Source organism: Manacus candei, unplaced genomic scaffold (assembly GCF_025592945.1).
Source record: "Manacus candei isolate 608988 ecotype Guabito, Panama unplaced genomic scaffold, ASM2559294v1 h1tg000060l, whole genome shotgun sequence".
Lineage (NCBI taxonomy): Eukaryota > Metazoa > Chordata > Aves > Passeriformes > Pipridae > Manacus > Manacus candei.
Window position 1 is genome coordinate 9,889,923 of NW_026138108.1, and position 14,089 is coordinate 9,904,011.

At 35.3% G+C, this 14,089-nt stretch overlaps 1 protein-coding gene across 5 annotated transcripts in view; it reads right to left on the minus strand.

The window, feature by feature from the left end:
- Positions 1-971: 971 nt before the first annotated feature.
- SBF2 (SET binding factor 2) overlaps positions 972-14,089 on the minus strand; it is a 257,500-nt gene continuing 244,382 nt past the window's right edge. For all 5 annotated transcript variants that reach the window (XM_051803854.1, XM_051803853.1, XM_051803856.1 and 2 more), the window contains 6 exons: positions 12,918-13,151; positions 8,210-8,314; positions 6,634-6,827; positions 6,139-6,226; positions 3,820-3,951; positions 972-3,537 (listed from right to left, as the gene is read on the minus strand). In XM_051803854.1, coding sequence (XP_051659814.1) covers positions 3,439-3,537; positions 3,820-3,951; positions 6,139-6,226; positions 6,634-6,827; positions 8,210-8,314; positions 12,918-13,151 — 852 coding nt within the window. In that variant the 3' untranslated portion in view covers positions 972-3,438. The remainder of the gene's footprint in view (positions 3,538-3,819; positions 3,952-6,138; positions 6,227-6,633; positions 6,828-8,209; positions 8,315-12,917; positions 13,152-14,089) is intronic.

Below are 14,089 nucleotides of genomic sequence, written 5' to 3' on the forward strand. Positions count from 1 at the left end.
AGCATGAACTTCAGCATAACTGGGGAATGGGTAGATTAATTTCAGTTTTCTGACTCCCCAAAGCAACCACAGGATAATCATGAACAGACAAAATATTTGGATGATCACAAATATGAAAAATGAGAAATGTGGTGCAGCCACTTACACATACTCCAAGAATATCACAGGATGAAAAGGCAAAATGACAGTATTTGGACAAGATCGCCACATTTTTGTTATGTCTGAAATTCACAAAATATCAGATACAAATAACGTGTGTGGGATGTGATACAAAATTCTGAACATTTGTTCTTGGGTCTGTTAGCTGTTTGTGTATCATTACATAACCACTGACCCACACTTGTGGTATGCTAAGTATTTTATTTTTTAGTGTACTAATTCTAAGGTTCCATGAAAAGTAAGAATTTTTATAGAAAACACTTGTTTTTTAGATAGGAAAAAGAAATCACTAACATAATATCCCAGTAACAACTCTTCAAAGCTTAAACTCAGTTCATTCCATCGCCTACTATGTGGATGTTTTATTACTGAGCACAGAAGGGCAAACAATCTTCTCTTATGTAAGGCCCACTGTAATTCTCTTTCCTATAGCAGGAACGTTACGATACACAGCACAAGAATAGTGATATGACACACCAGAGGAAGCACGTTTGCCTCATCCCCAACTCCTGGATGGGTTCCTTTTTCTGGAAAATTTCTCACAGAATATGAAGATGAATCCCTTTGTACACAGAATTTTCCCCAAAGAAATTCTCAGTTTCTAATGCTCTACTGCTGCTGCCACAACTTAAACACACAGGCAAACCTTGCGGCTCACGCTATGAAAACTTCCCCACATTTTTTCTTAAGTCTTTCTTTGAATCTTCATTTTGCAAAGAAGGGACCCTCAGGGACACTGCAAACCTTGCGTCTTCACACCAAGAGCCTATTTCTACTATTCCCTCGCGTATTCCTTATACAAACACCACAAATATAATTTATCTCATTTCAGCTTTTATTTGGGTATTTTTAAGTTAAGTTGCTCAAGTCCATTTTCCATCAATACAGACACTAAAAATTGAGATCAACATTTAAGGCAACATTAGCATCCATGCTAAGCTCAGTATGCAAACCGTATCATCTAAGCACCACAGCATCCCAGAATTGTCACAGGTCCCCTACCTCCGTCACACGTTCCCTTTCCGTTTTACCTCTGCTACCCCACACTGCACTCAGTTACTCAATTTAGATGCACATTCTCAAGCAAGACCTTGCCACTTTTTTAGATTTTATTTCTTACGAACTAGATCATTGTTGCATAAAGTGATATGAGTGAGAGACGTTTCAGGGTGAAAGTTTGCAGTTGACTTATGTTGCAACACAACAGAGAATCTTCTTTTAAAAATCTATTTAACGTCATTTTTCCATGACTTAGTACAAACACTATATGTATTTTTTAGCCTTTTAGTAAAGGCTATACATTGAGACTTGTTAGAATGATAATTTTGCTTTAAATTCTGATTTCTTTAGTGTTACTGTTGACAAGTGTTTGAGTTAAGGATGCTCAAGTGCAACTTTGATGTAAGAATATTTACAAGTATACAAAAGACCACATAGTTTTTAATACACCCACTATTCTCAATACAGAGTAAATAAGGATTTGTCTTGTGCCCATGGAATATTTCAACATGTGGGTTTTGCTTTTTTCTCTTTTACAGTAAAAGGAAAGGTTTTACTCTTCCTTAAGAAGTGTATTTATTACAAGATGGTTAGCATACATATATCACATAACATACAAGAGTTAAAATTAACTAGTTACAAAATAAGCAGTGGTATGTATATTTTCATATAACCTAAGAACACAATCAGTATTTTACAAAGTACATATAAAAGTACTTCATATACAAAGAAAAATACAAATGTGCAAACACCATTGTCACAGGTGGAAATCTGTCAATTGAAAAATGCTAGAAAAATCCTTCATATTTTTGTTTTGAAATTGCAAAGGCATTAAAAACAGCTGCATTTCCTATTGTGTGTGGTGAGAAATCTAGGTTCCTTTCTGACAAAATACATTAGTTATAAAAAAACCCACAAAATTTAATAACTGAAAAATCTTGTAAGTATAGTCAGTTTGGTTAGGCTGACATTAAATTACAAGCAGAACGTCTGGAAAAATGAGAAAATAGTGAATCATATATACAGACCTTTTGTAATATTAGTGTGCTATTTAACATATTAACATTTCAAAGTAAAAACAATGGCTTTATTACCTACATATTCTACTCAATGTTCTCACTATTCGTAGACTGTAAAATTTCTACTAATTTGGGGCTATTAAAAATGTTTTGCCAGGATTTTAAGCAGAACAAACACAATTTCATCAAAAGTAAAAATCTATAAACAGTCTTCCAATTAATGTGCAAAAAAATGTTTAAAAAGTATCAAATCACAACACATCAAACTGGATTATGTACATATTTAATATCTGTAAATGTTGTTAACTAGCTAGTATTGTTCTGCTACAAATAACTTACCTCTGTCCTGCAAAATGTCTGCATTTTAAAGATTTCAGTGCAAGTGCTTGCTTCATTGTTTAGTGCATTATCATGTTTGTTATTTTTTATTTTACAGTGAGCAGAACAGCATATAAATTAACATATACAACTCACACATAAGAGATCTTTCTTCTACTGAATTCCTAGTTTGTTGTTTTCCATTTCTCCTGGATAGTGTCGGCCAGTTTTCTTTCGTTTATCCCATTGTAATTGCAAACAGGATCCAAAATAAAAGTGCTATGGTCTTCAGATAATCCCTAGAATTTGAAATTCCATAACGACATTGCAGAAGCACTCAGCAGAGCACAAGATTAGAGAATGACCTGCACACTGAGAAGACACTTGAAAGTCACTTTTTGGTCTTTAAAAAATATCAACTGTCTATAAACATTGGCAACCTGATATGTATGTCACCGGACTCACAAGTTTTATTTATTTATTTGTTTTGAGGAATTGTGGACATGTTCCCTCTTACTTGTGACTAGCTTGGAAATAAGAACATTCTGCTTAAAAATCTAAATAAAGTAAAAATACACTTCTTGGAGGGAAAATTTCTACAAATTCCTTTAGACAGGTTTCCTAATAGAATAGCTCTGAAATGAGAAAACCGGGATTAGATGATAGTGCAAGTACAGCCCATTTTTATAGCTAGGAATTGTACTGAAGAAAGAGGAAATCCAGGATAAATGGATTATTATTTTTCCAAGTCCTCCCTGCAGAAAAAAAAATAGCAGTTACAGTGGTTATAATCATTAAACAGAAAAGGAACTTTAACATATTTTGAACTTTAATTGGCTGAAATGTAAGGAAGGCGGGTTGTCTGTCAGTAACATTTCAGAACTTAGCTTCTTCCAGGAAGAGGTGCTTTAAATGTGACTTTATCATGGAATGCTTTTCCTTTCTAAGCATCTGAAATGCAGCTCTGGATCCTATCCATCCACTGTTGAGCACTCTGTGCATCTTGGGCACAAAAATTATACACACGTTTATTTGTCTTCAACTGCAAAGGAAAAACAAGAACACAAAGACAGACAAGTCAACACACAGAAAAGGAAACCGGAAAACTCTGAACTGTAATAATCAATGTGCTAATTGGGTGTGAATGTCACATTTTTGAACTGCTGCTGTTGAGAGTGATGCTAGCTAGGTAAAACCTTGTCTTGAGATGGTATGACAGCTCCTTCCCAGCTTACACCTTTCAAAAGGGCTGAAAATAGTAGGTTAAACACACCAAAGGAAGAAAGTTTCACATAAAGATCAAGTAAAGACCAGATGTACTTACATCAAAAAATGCTTTTTCACTTGCATGCTTTGGGGCTCCAATTGTTGGAGAAGCAGGAATCACAGTTTCTACTTCTGCAAGGTCTATGTGTCCCTTACAGCTTGTATCCTCACCAGAGTCATAGTATCGCAGCTGGAACACAAGAGATAAAGAAATCCAAACGTGTCATTTAGATGGACCTTTCACTTTTCTTCCCTTTTCCTGGGTACAGCCTGGGGGCATGGAGTGGTAAGGGTGGAAGCCACAAACATTATTAGGACCCGAGGAGATGGGGGGGAAAAGTATTTTGTCACCAGGGTTTCGTGGCAGAGAAGCAAATAGTCATGGATTGCTTTTGGGTACAGGACATGTGAAGCATGAAAGTAGAACCTGGTCTTTAGGATTCAGCATTCCTTCTTAGTTTTTGTAACAGAACCAGCTCTTCACTGTTCATTACATTCAAACTAACTCAAAAGCTTTACTTCACCAAGGCATTAATAGAACACTTTCCCTCTGTATTTCAAGAATTTAAAATGATCAGCAAAAATTCAAGTGTAATTTTATGTAATTATAAACTACATGGAAAACTCACATTTTCCTACACTGCACATAGTGGTTGAACGAAGTCTGCTTTTTCTTTTTTTCCTTGCAAAGATACTTTGATATGAATATTATTCACTCTGTAAACTGAGTTTCAACATGCAAACCAGTTCCAAAAAAACCCCAAACCAAAAACCTGACAAAACCCCAATAAATTCCCATAAACCAATGCAAAACAGTAACACAAATCTTCACAGCAAAGGTCAAACAACAGAATTCCAACTAAGATTGACCTGTATTACTCGTACACTTATGATACTCAGAAGGATATTTGGTCATAAAAAAAATGAAAGTATTTTTTTCTCCTGCAAAATGAATCTTCTCTCCTGTGTATCAGGAGGAATAATTACAATCAGCACTTTTTGCTGATATTTTACCACACTAATCTAAAAATTCTCAATCAGCATTTCAAAAGATGACTGTCTTTATCTATATTACATATTTTTAAGTGTATTGACTACAATAAATTAATATTTTTAAACAAAAGCGTGACATGAGTCTCAAAGGTTACACAAATTCCTATTGTGTGGAATATTTGGCTCAGTGAAAATTACTGCCTCATGACCCACCATTATTTGAAGCACCCAAGGCCAAAAATTTCTACTGCAGAATTCTGGCATACTGTAAATTGGATAAAAAGCTTAGACCAACAGATCTTTTCTGGTTTTGGTGCTCTTTGCTGTAACAATGATTAGGTGCAATATATATGAATAATTTTGCTACTAAATTTATGTGACTATGACTAATCTAAAGTACTCCTATGTATGGCACCTGACATGATTGTGCAATCAGGAACTTGGCATTTCAGGATTTTTTAAAAATAAAGATTTGAGATGAAATTTTAACCCATTTTAAGCAATTCACAAAACTCATTTCAGAGATATCTGTGTTCCTGCTCTCCACACTAGACATTCACATGGAGATTCCAGGTCAGGTTTCTCAAATATAGGCTACAGAAAGCCACTAAAAAGTCAAGTGAGGTAAATGGACTTTTCTGCTAAAGTAATTCAGGTTATGGTTTTCCAGAGCAGATAATGCCCTTTTATTTGCAAAGAAAAATGCTCATGTTAAAGTGCTTGAGGAGCAAAGAGGCTACAACATACACACTGAGCGTACAATAACTACTACAGATTCAACATAAATGCCTGAATTAAACTTGCTCAGTTATGATATTAGCTCTTAGCAGCCCAATTGCGCTCCAGGAGATACCTTCTAAGTTTTTCCCTCTAGTTCAAATAAAGAGTTTTCAGTTCTTCTGGAAAATAAAGAGGTCATGTTAAAGGGCAAATTATGTTCACCACTTAATTGTTTAATTATATTCTAGAGTTAGCAGTGTTTAAAAAAATTGCTTGTAGTGCTTGTATACCACAAATCCCAGAAAATGTCCTCAGGCACTGCATGGCTTTTTTTCCCCTTAGCTGTGAAGCAGGCAAAAAATGTTTGGGCCTAAATAAAAAGGCATGACTTCTAGTCCAAAAAGTCTTTTAATGATTATATGCTAAATAGTTATCGCTCTTTCAAAAAAAGCAAAATATTAAACCCCCTCTGTCCATGTAGAGTGCTGTATCAGCTACAAGATACTCAAGATAAACATAGATACGTCTAGGATGATGTAACACAAATCACATCTGAAAATAATCATTATTAGTATTGTTTGTAAAATCAATCCATACAAACCCAGTAAATAAAAAAGGAGCAAACTAATAATAAAAGAAGGCCATTATCTGAAAAGGTTTTTACCTGGTGTTTTGTCACATCCAGCACAAACCAGCGAGGTTTCCAACCTTTTAGCAAAGCCCCTCTTTTGTACAGCGTACCTTCAAAAGATCTGAAAGGTACAGAAAATACGAGTGATTCCATAATATAAATATGCTGATATACAGAGGCCCCAAAGTGGCTACATACATATTCCAACACCTCTTTTACTGCACTAAAACGAATCAGTTTTAAACCTAATTTTTAGCTATTGGTAACTGTGATAAATACTGCTTCAGTACTTTGCGTGCATTAAATGTACAGCTATTTGCTTGTGCACTTAATAAAAGGGAAGATGGAAAGATGATGCTAAAAGATAGAAGCCCACCAATCAAGACAACTAATGTAATCAAAACCACAAAGAAGGCATAATGTAGTCACAAAGCACTCTATGCCTATAAAAATTGCATTTTTTCCTAAGGCGGAGATTTTACCAATCTAATAAAATATTCATAAATACTCTATGATTATTTGGTTTACCTATTTTCATCATTCTTTGATGTGAAATGATTGTACAGCGTTGTTGTTCTTCTGTCTACTCCATTAGAGGGAGAGATGCTTGCACTCTGCTCCTCACCCAGCCCACTGTCAGGTATTTCCAACAAAGATCTCTTTTGATAGGAATGTAGATTAGCTGACATCATCCCTGAGGAGCCAGAAGGATGTTTCCGGAGCTAAAACAGATGAAAATAAAAGAAAAAAGGTAATGCAATGTGTCTGGCATTGTGAGACTGTCTCAACATTATACTGACAATATGTGGTACAACATGTAAGTTGTGAATTATTATGAGGCCAAAAAAAAAATCTTCTTAATACAAGTCAGGGCTGCCTCAGAGAAGAAGCCACAGGGATGGCAATTCCATGCTTTTCTTAAGCAGAAGGGTTCACAAGGTGTGAGAAATTAGTCTTTCAGAAAAGCCTCATGTATTCTGGTGATGGAACGTTGAACAATATTTCCCTTGCTTTCTCAGAAGCATCTAGAACTAATCAGATATTTGGATACAATAAATTTACCTAATTTCATGGCGAAGGAAGGGAGGGAAGAAAAAGACTGCAGTTTCCAAGGGCTACTTTATAGATTCATACCATTTTACTAGAATCTCAATAACCTGGCAAAAGAGGGATCCTGAATTTGGTCTTAATCTAAATGACAGCATTCTAGAGATAGAGTTCTTTGGAGTTCAGCCTTAGCTGCTGTATGTATCTGAGCATCCTTAAATAACAGCTAGGACAGGAGACTGACATCAGATATATTTCTACTTGCATTTTATTTTCTGCTTCCAACTCTGCTTTGCTAGGATGAAACTTTTTTCATCTTGAATTTTTCCAGGATGTGAAGTGAATGTGAATGACTGACAGACATAAAGCATATTGCTTTCCTGACAGCAAAGGACAGATAACAAAGCAGTGCTGTGGACTAACCACTGCACAGAGTGGAGCAAATCTGAAAAAGGAAGCTGAAGAGTTGGGGTACAGTCTTGAGCTGGCAATTACTGTGACAAATTCATAGGGAAAGCTCATAAAAAAAAAATCTAACATTATTCCTAGTGCAGATAGCAAAGAGGCAGCCTTTGACTTAGGAAATATCTATATTGTCAGCTATTCTTTTTACCACAGCCAAGAACTGGAAACACAAGCATGAATACTTCCTACCTTTATTTAGAAACTGATAATTCCATTTACTCATGGGAATATCTTTACTTATCTCTGAAACTTTGTGATGTCCTTTTGGTTACTTTCAGTAAATGAGCTTTTTTTGTACTTAAAAAATATTTTAAATAGATAAAATCATATATTTGTGTATTAGTAAAATACTCATGCTCGTTTTCCATATGCCTTCATCTACTCTGGAAAAGCAATTAGATAAATAGCACAAGTATAAATATATTTTTCTACACGAAGAAATACAAAGCCAGTATCATGGGTTAGAACAACATATTAAATTTTTCAAAAGCAGTATTTTACTCCAAGAAAGACAGTGATTTTGTCAGTGCCCCAGGTAGCCTATACAGCAGGAACAGAATTATTCCATTGGATGAGCTCTTTTACTACTTACATTGTCTTGTCTGGTGTCATCCTTTAGATTAATTTTGACCCTTTCCCACAAGAGCTGCCACCTCTCTGGGCTCTGATTTAATTTACTTTCCAACCTTTCGATTTCCTGAAACAAACAACAAGGGTTTTCTTAAGGACAAACATTTCTAACTGATCACTTCCTGGCAATCATTTTTATACAACCATCTTTACACAACCATCTTCTAGCCAATGTTTTTACACAGTGACCCTTCAGGCCATGTTGTCCAATAAAGCTCAAAAACCTCTGTCAAATGAGCTATAAAATGAAATCCACCAGACTCAGGAGTCAAAGGCAACCAAGTACAGTATCAGCCACATCATTCTTCCTGGATATCCCAGGTTGGGGGAGCCACTGTGCTTTCAATTCTCTGCTAGTTCTCCTGAACACACAAAATTAAACACCAATTGTCCCAACAGAAACACAACAATGATAAGGACAGGCTGTATTTTATGAAAATATTTACAAAGAACAAATTCTGCGCCCTGACGCCAACATTGCACATTGCCAATGTTAACATTTACCCTGGTTTATAAAATGTGATACAAAGCTGTAATAAAAGAAGGAAATGAAACAGAAAGATTTATTCAATTTGGATGCCAAACTGTAACAACATGTTCTTGTTGTGGACCTTGGGAATATGACCTATGTTGATAACCTCTAGTTAGGGTTATTTCCTGCTAATAAGATAGTGCAAAGTTAAGTAAAAAGAGGCAATTTTATTAGTTTATGTTTACTTGTGAACACTCATTGATACATTTGTCATGACTTTGATGTGTGGTCCATATTCCTTGCCATGCTTCCTTTCTGCATTTTTACTTTCAACAACTATATTGTTATGAAAATCTGGTTATTAATAAAATAAAATTAAAAATTCAATTTTGCAAGTTCAACTAAGAATTGATAATGGAATGAAAAATTGCCATAGGGCAGAGACTTCCCATACTATACAGAAGTCAACTAAACCCCAAGACATTTATTTTCAAAGTAGAGAAAGTAAGTCTCTACTCACTAGGTAGTAAGTCTCTACCTAATAATTAAAGTAGATTTCATAATATTCTCCAAGTCCTATTATCTTTTTGATCGAAAAATTCTTCAGGAAATTGCTATTGATTGAAAGACAGAAAATTATTATATTTTTAAAGTAAGAAAACATTTTGACCATGAAATTAACTTCCAAACTAGATTTTGAACTCATAAGTGAAAGTAAAAAAGCCAAACTCTTTCTTGCTGAAGGTAAATTAGAAAACTCTAAAGTGAAATTAAATATAAAAAATGTGGTTTAACAGCAAGAATCAAACCAGAAGTTTTAAATTCTGATAGTTAAAAGCCACACAAGCCACATAGGCTCTCTTCCTGTTAAAAAATAAAACCAGAATAGTTTTGTTTGGAGTATCTTCACAGGTAGATACAAAAATAAGCAATGATGAACAGAAGCCAGACTAAAGCTTTTTCTAGATTACTTGTTTCTCTTTCAAAGTGCTAAATGTAAAATGCTTCTGGAGGGGAGACATAAAACAGAATCAATTTACCACAGACTTCTTATGTTCAAAGGCTTCCCAAACTGCTGCAAAAGGATACAAGCTCTTTATTACTAAAAGTTAGTCAGGTTTTAATTTGATCATTCTCTTTCTGCCCTAGTCTTGACTTCTGAGCAGGAGTCTTTCTCTGCAGAATCTGGAAGTAACTGAAACTTGTTACTTAGCAACTGGGTCACATTCCATCTTTTTTGGCTCCACAGTGAGTAGTGCTTCCAGAACTTAAAATGAAAAACTTTCAACAATCTCCTATATATAACTTGAAAAGTTAGGAATAAATTCTCCTTCAATAAACCCCATGTAAAAAAACATACATGTCAATAAATCACTAAGATTTACTCTTGTCCCTTCAGTTTTAAATTTTACTGAAAACGCCAGATTTTTTTTCTTCCATGTGTGGAATGGACTATGAATAGATGCATTTCCTTAAAAGAAAAAAAAATCCTTAAATTTATCTCCCTGGTTCCTCTTCTGTTGCAGGTTTACAGAAGCATAAAGAAAGGTTACAACAAATACAACTGTAAGAATATCCACTTCCTGTAATTAGCAACTACAAGCAATTAGCATTACTGTGCCTTTCAAAAGACCTGCTAAGTAACCTCTTTGTAGTAGTTGAATGGTAGAGACAGCAGTTGACTCTGCAGAAGCTCCAGAACTATGGAGAGTGATCACCTTCTTTGTATCCACAGCGTGTTTGTGCACACACAAACCAATCTGGACAAAGTCCTACACAGTGAACTGTCCTGAGTGCGACAGAGAATTCTATTTTGGAAGTCCTTCCTTGTCAGTATTGTCTCTTCAACTCCTGGGCTAAAAGGCTTCTGAGACCACAAATAGGGAGATGCTGAATGTGTATCTCGTGATCCAGATGCTGCCTCTGTTAAGTGTTCAGACTTGTGAGTGCAACAAGTTGCACATGGCCAGTTGTTCAATATTTGGAATAAACTTTTTGGTTCATGGTCTTGTTGGACATATCAGCTTTTTTGGCACATAACTGGAAGTCATAAAACAGCGCACAATCACAAGTGCCATTTTTATTGTTCTGCTGGTTATTCATTGACCCCTTATACAGCTTTATTTCTTTAGTGTATATTTGCAGCACAGCTCATTTCAGGACTGGCACCCCTGAAGTGGCATCTCTGCCAGCCCTGCTCGAAGCAATCACCATTTAATGTTCAGTGATGTAACTGATACACAGGTTCATCTCTCACAATTCTTAAAACTACTGGAATCTGATCCATTCTTAACAGAAGAGCATCACATTGTACCACAAAAATTCTGAATTAAGCCACTCAATAACTTCTCTGTTTCAGCTTTACATCCTGAAGAGAACTGTCTAGTTTTTGATTGAAAAATATCTTTAGAACAAACAAATTTGGGCTTATCATTATAAACTAAGTGAGAATCAATCTTCCGCAGCAATTTACGATGCTAAATATGGTCTGAGTTCAAACATTTTTTGGATACCAACACATTCTCAGTGGATTTATGATTAAAGAGAGGTCTTTCTCTCGCATCAGCAATACCACTAAATTAACAACTTGTTTTAAAAGAAAGTTCTCTTTGCTTTTTAAACTTAGAAGAATATTTTTGTAACCTTTATACGACCTCTTCAGAGTTTTCCAAATGTTCTTTCCATCGCTATCTTATATTACTATAATCTAATTCACAAATAACATTTAAACTCTATAAAACCTGACCCACATATCTTTAGAATATAATATGGCTAATTTCCCTGTTATATGGCAGTTTCTCACAGTTGTGTATATGGATAGTTTGGCATCTACCCCAGGAAGAAATGCAGAAGAACATTATTGCTGTATTCCTGATGTACTTGTGGCCTCCAGTTACCTGATAGGAAAGTTCTCTGTACTATGCTGAACAATCCCTGATATGACCCCTGCTGACAGACTGTTCTTTCTTTGTGTTGGTGAAGTTACAAGTGCTAAGAAGTCAAAGGGAGTTTTACAAGAGATTATTTTTTTTTAATTGGGCATTGTTCCTGTGTTTGATCGATTAGGATTGGAAGGAATAGACCAAAGGAAATTTGAGGAATGTGCCAGAATAAAGCTAACTTTCTTTTGAAAGCAAGTCTATCCTCAAGGACTCAACATCCATTCAGAAACTTCCTGCATTAAGACTTTGCTAAAAATCATTGATTCAGGGAAATTTGGGGTCCAACAGCATATCCCAATTTTCCAAGCTTTGCAATATCAGGCTCCATAAACCCAGGTTTAATACAAGGTAAAGTCTTCAAAGAGTTTTCAAAATAAAAAGCTGCATGCTGATGTGTATCTGGATATATATGTGGCTTGAAACAATGGCTCCAGGAAGTGAATAATGCCCTTGTCATTTTCCTGCACCATCAATTAAGATGATAACCAAATGTTAGGACTGTTAATTAATTATAATCAACGAACAAACCTTTAAGAGAAGACAGATGTTAAATCACTCTAAATAACTACATCAACTATCATGATACTGGCATCATTTTTCATCTGCTGATAAAACCTAAGCAGCCTAAATGAGCCCAAACAAAAAAAAAGACAAAATCAAGCATCTATTTCAAGAACCAAAATATTGTGAAGAATCTAAATTTACCAGTTTGGTTCTAGTAAACATGAATAAAATAAAAACAATCATGGAAATATTTTCTGAGAAATTTGGGCCAAGTTGTTCAGTTTATATTTGTGTATCTGCCTCCCACTTGCTTAAAAATCAACAAGTGTCAGATTCTATTCTGATCTGTCTGGAAATCTGTGTCTCTGTTATTTTACCACACACCTAGAGAGGTCAAGAAAGCAAGATTCAACATTTGCCCAAAAGAAAATAACAGTTTCTTACAGAAGGTAATCTAAAATTTTATTTTTTAAAACAGACAGGGAAAAAATGAATCCATGACTAGTTAGTAACTACAACTGAAGCATACTCCCAGAAAAGCGTTCATTCAGAACAACATAAACTTTGCAGGAAGTCTCATTAATTCACAGAAAAACCATAATTTCTCAAGCTCAACCAGTCAGTTTTACTACACACCTGTTTTGACATCATGATCCTTTTAATAAAGCATATCTATAAGGTAACAACTTAAATAAAAAGTAAAATTCACGAGCATAAGAGAACTTACTGTTCTGTGTAACACATGTACTTACACTTAAAAGGCTGGTGATGGCATCAGGTTGTATTTTTTTAACATCATCATAACATGGCCATACTATTTTCCTCTTAGTCTGAGAGAGTGAACCATCTGTTTGGTCCGTTTCCTCTGAAACACTGCACTTTGCAGGTACCATCGTCCAATCATAAGAAGGACCTGTAGCCAAAATCTCTTCTACATAATAATCCCACTTTTTGAGGCTGGACATATTTACATTTGGTTTCAGTGCCTATTTGAAACAAAGGGTTATTATAATGACAGAAAGGAAGTCTTTGAATTTCAGACTTAGAATATCATAAATGCATTTTTTAGATTATTCTAAATTGGACAGCATATTGCACTGGGTGAGTAGTGTTGCAGTTTGCTAATCTGCTAATTGGCTAATTGGCTCAGTCACATCAAAACCTAAAATTAATAGGTTTGGGAATATGCCCAAGCTTTGGGAATATACCACTAAATTTTATCCTTTATTAAACCAGGTGCCTTCCAAGAACTCTAATTCAGCACATGTAGTTAGCACCCTCACAGTCTTTGTGCCTCCTGTTAAAGACATAAAAGGAGCCCAATAGCAATCACCCTTCAATTTTTCTCAGCAGAAAATCCAAGACTCTCTACCATCAGAGAAAGGAGATAGGCTGTGTAATGGAGGTGGACGTGCCACTTGGAAAAAACACAGTAATATAAAGTAGGCAGCCAGAGACTTAGGGTCTTTCAGAGCAGTTTAAAACAGATTGTTGTATTAAAAATATGGGGTTTTCTTTTCTGTCAAAAAATAGGGTAAGAATTTCAGTTTGCATGCACCTTACTTGAAAGGAATGACTGATTCAGGTGAATGGGCAATTTTGAAGTCTGAAGACTGATGCTCAGTCATAATGACTGATTCTGTTATTAGGATTAATTCTGCAACTATGACACCATTTCATATGAGGAAAAATGTTTTCTTCATAAAAAAGAGAAAGAAAATACTACCAAAGTACTGAAAGCTACTCCTGACTGCTTACAGCAAAATGGATAGAGCACACAGTGAACAAGCACCCAGCGAGCTTCAAACTCATCAGTGATGGTCCTACAGAGAAAACAGATGTTTCTCTAAAACAGAGAGAACTGAAGTACTTTCTATCCACTCTATCTACTGATTGACATCATCCTGTTTTCTCCCTGTTCCCT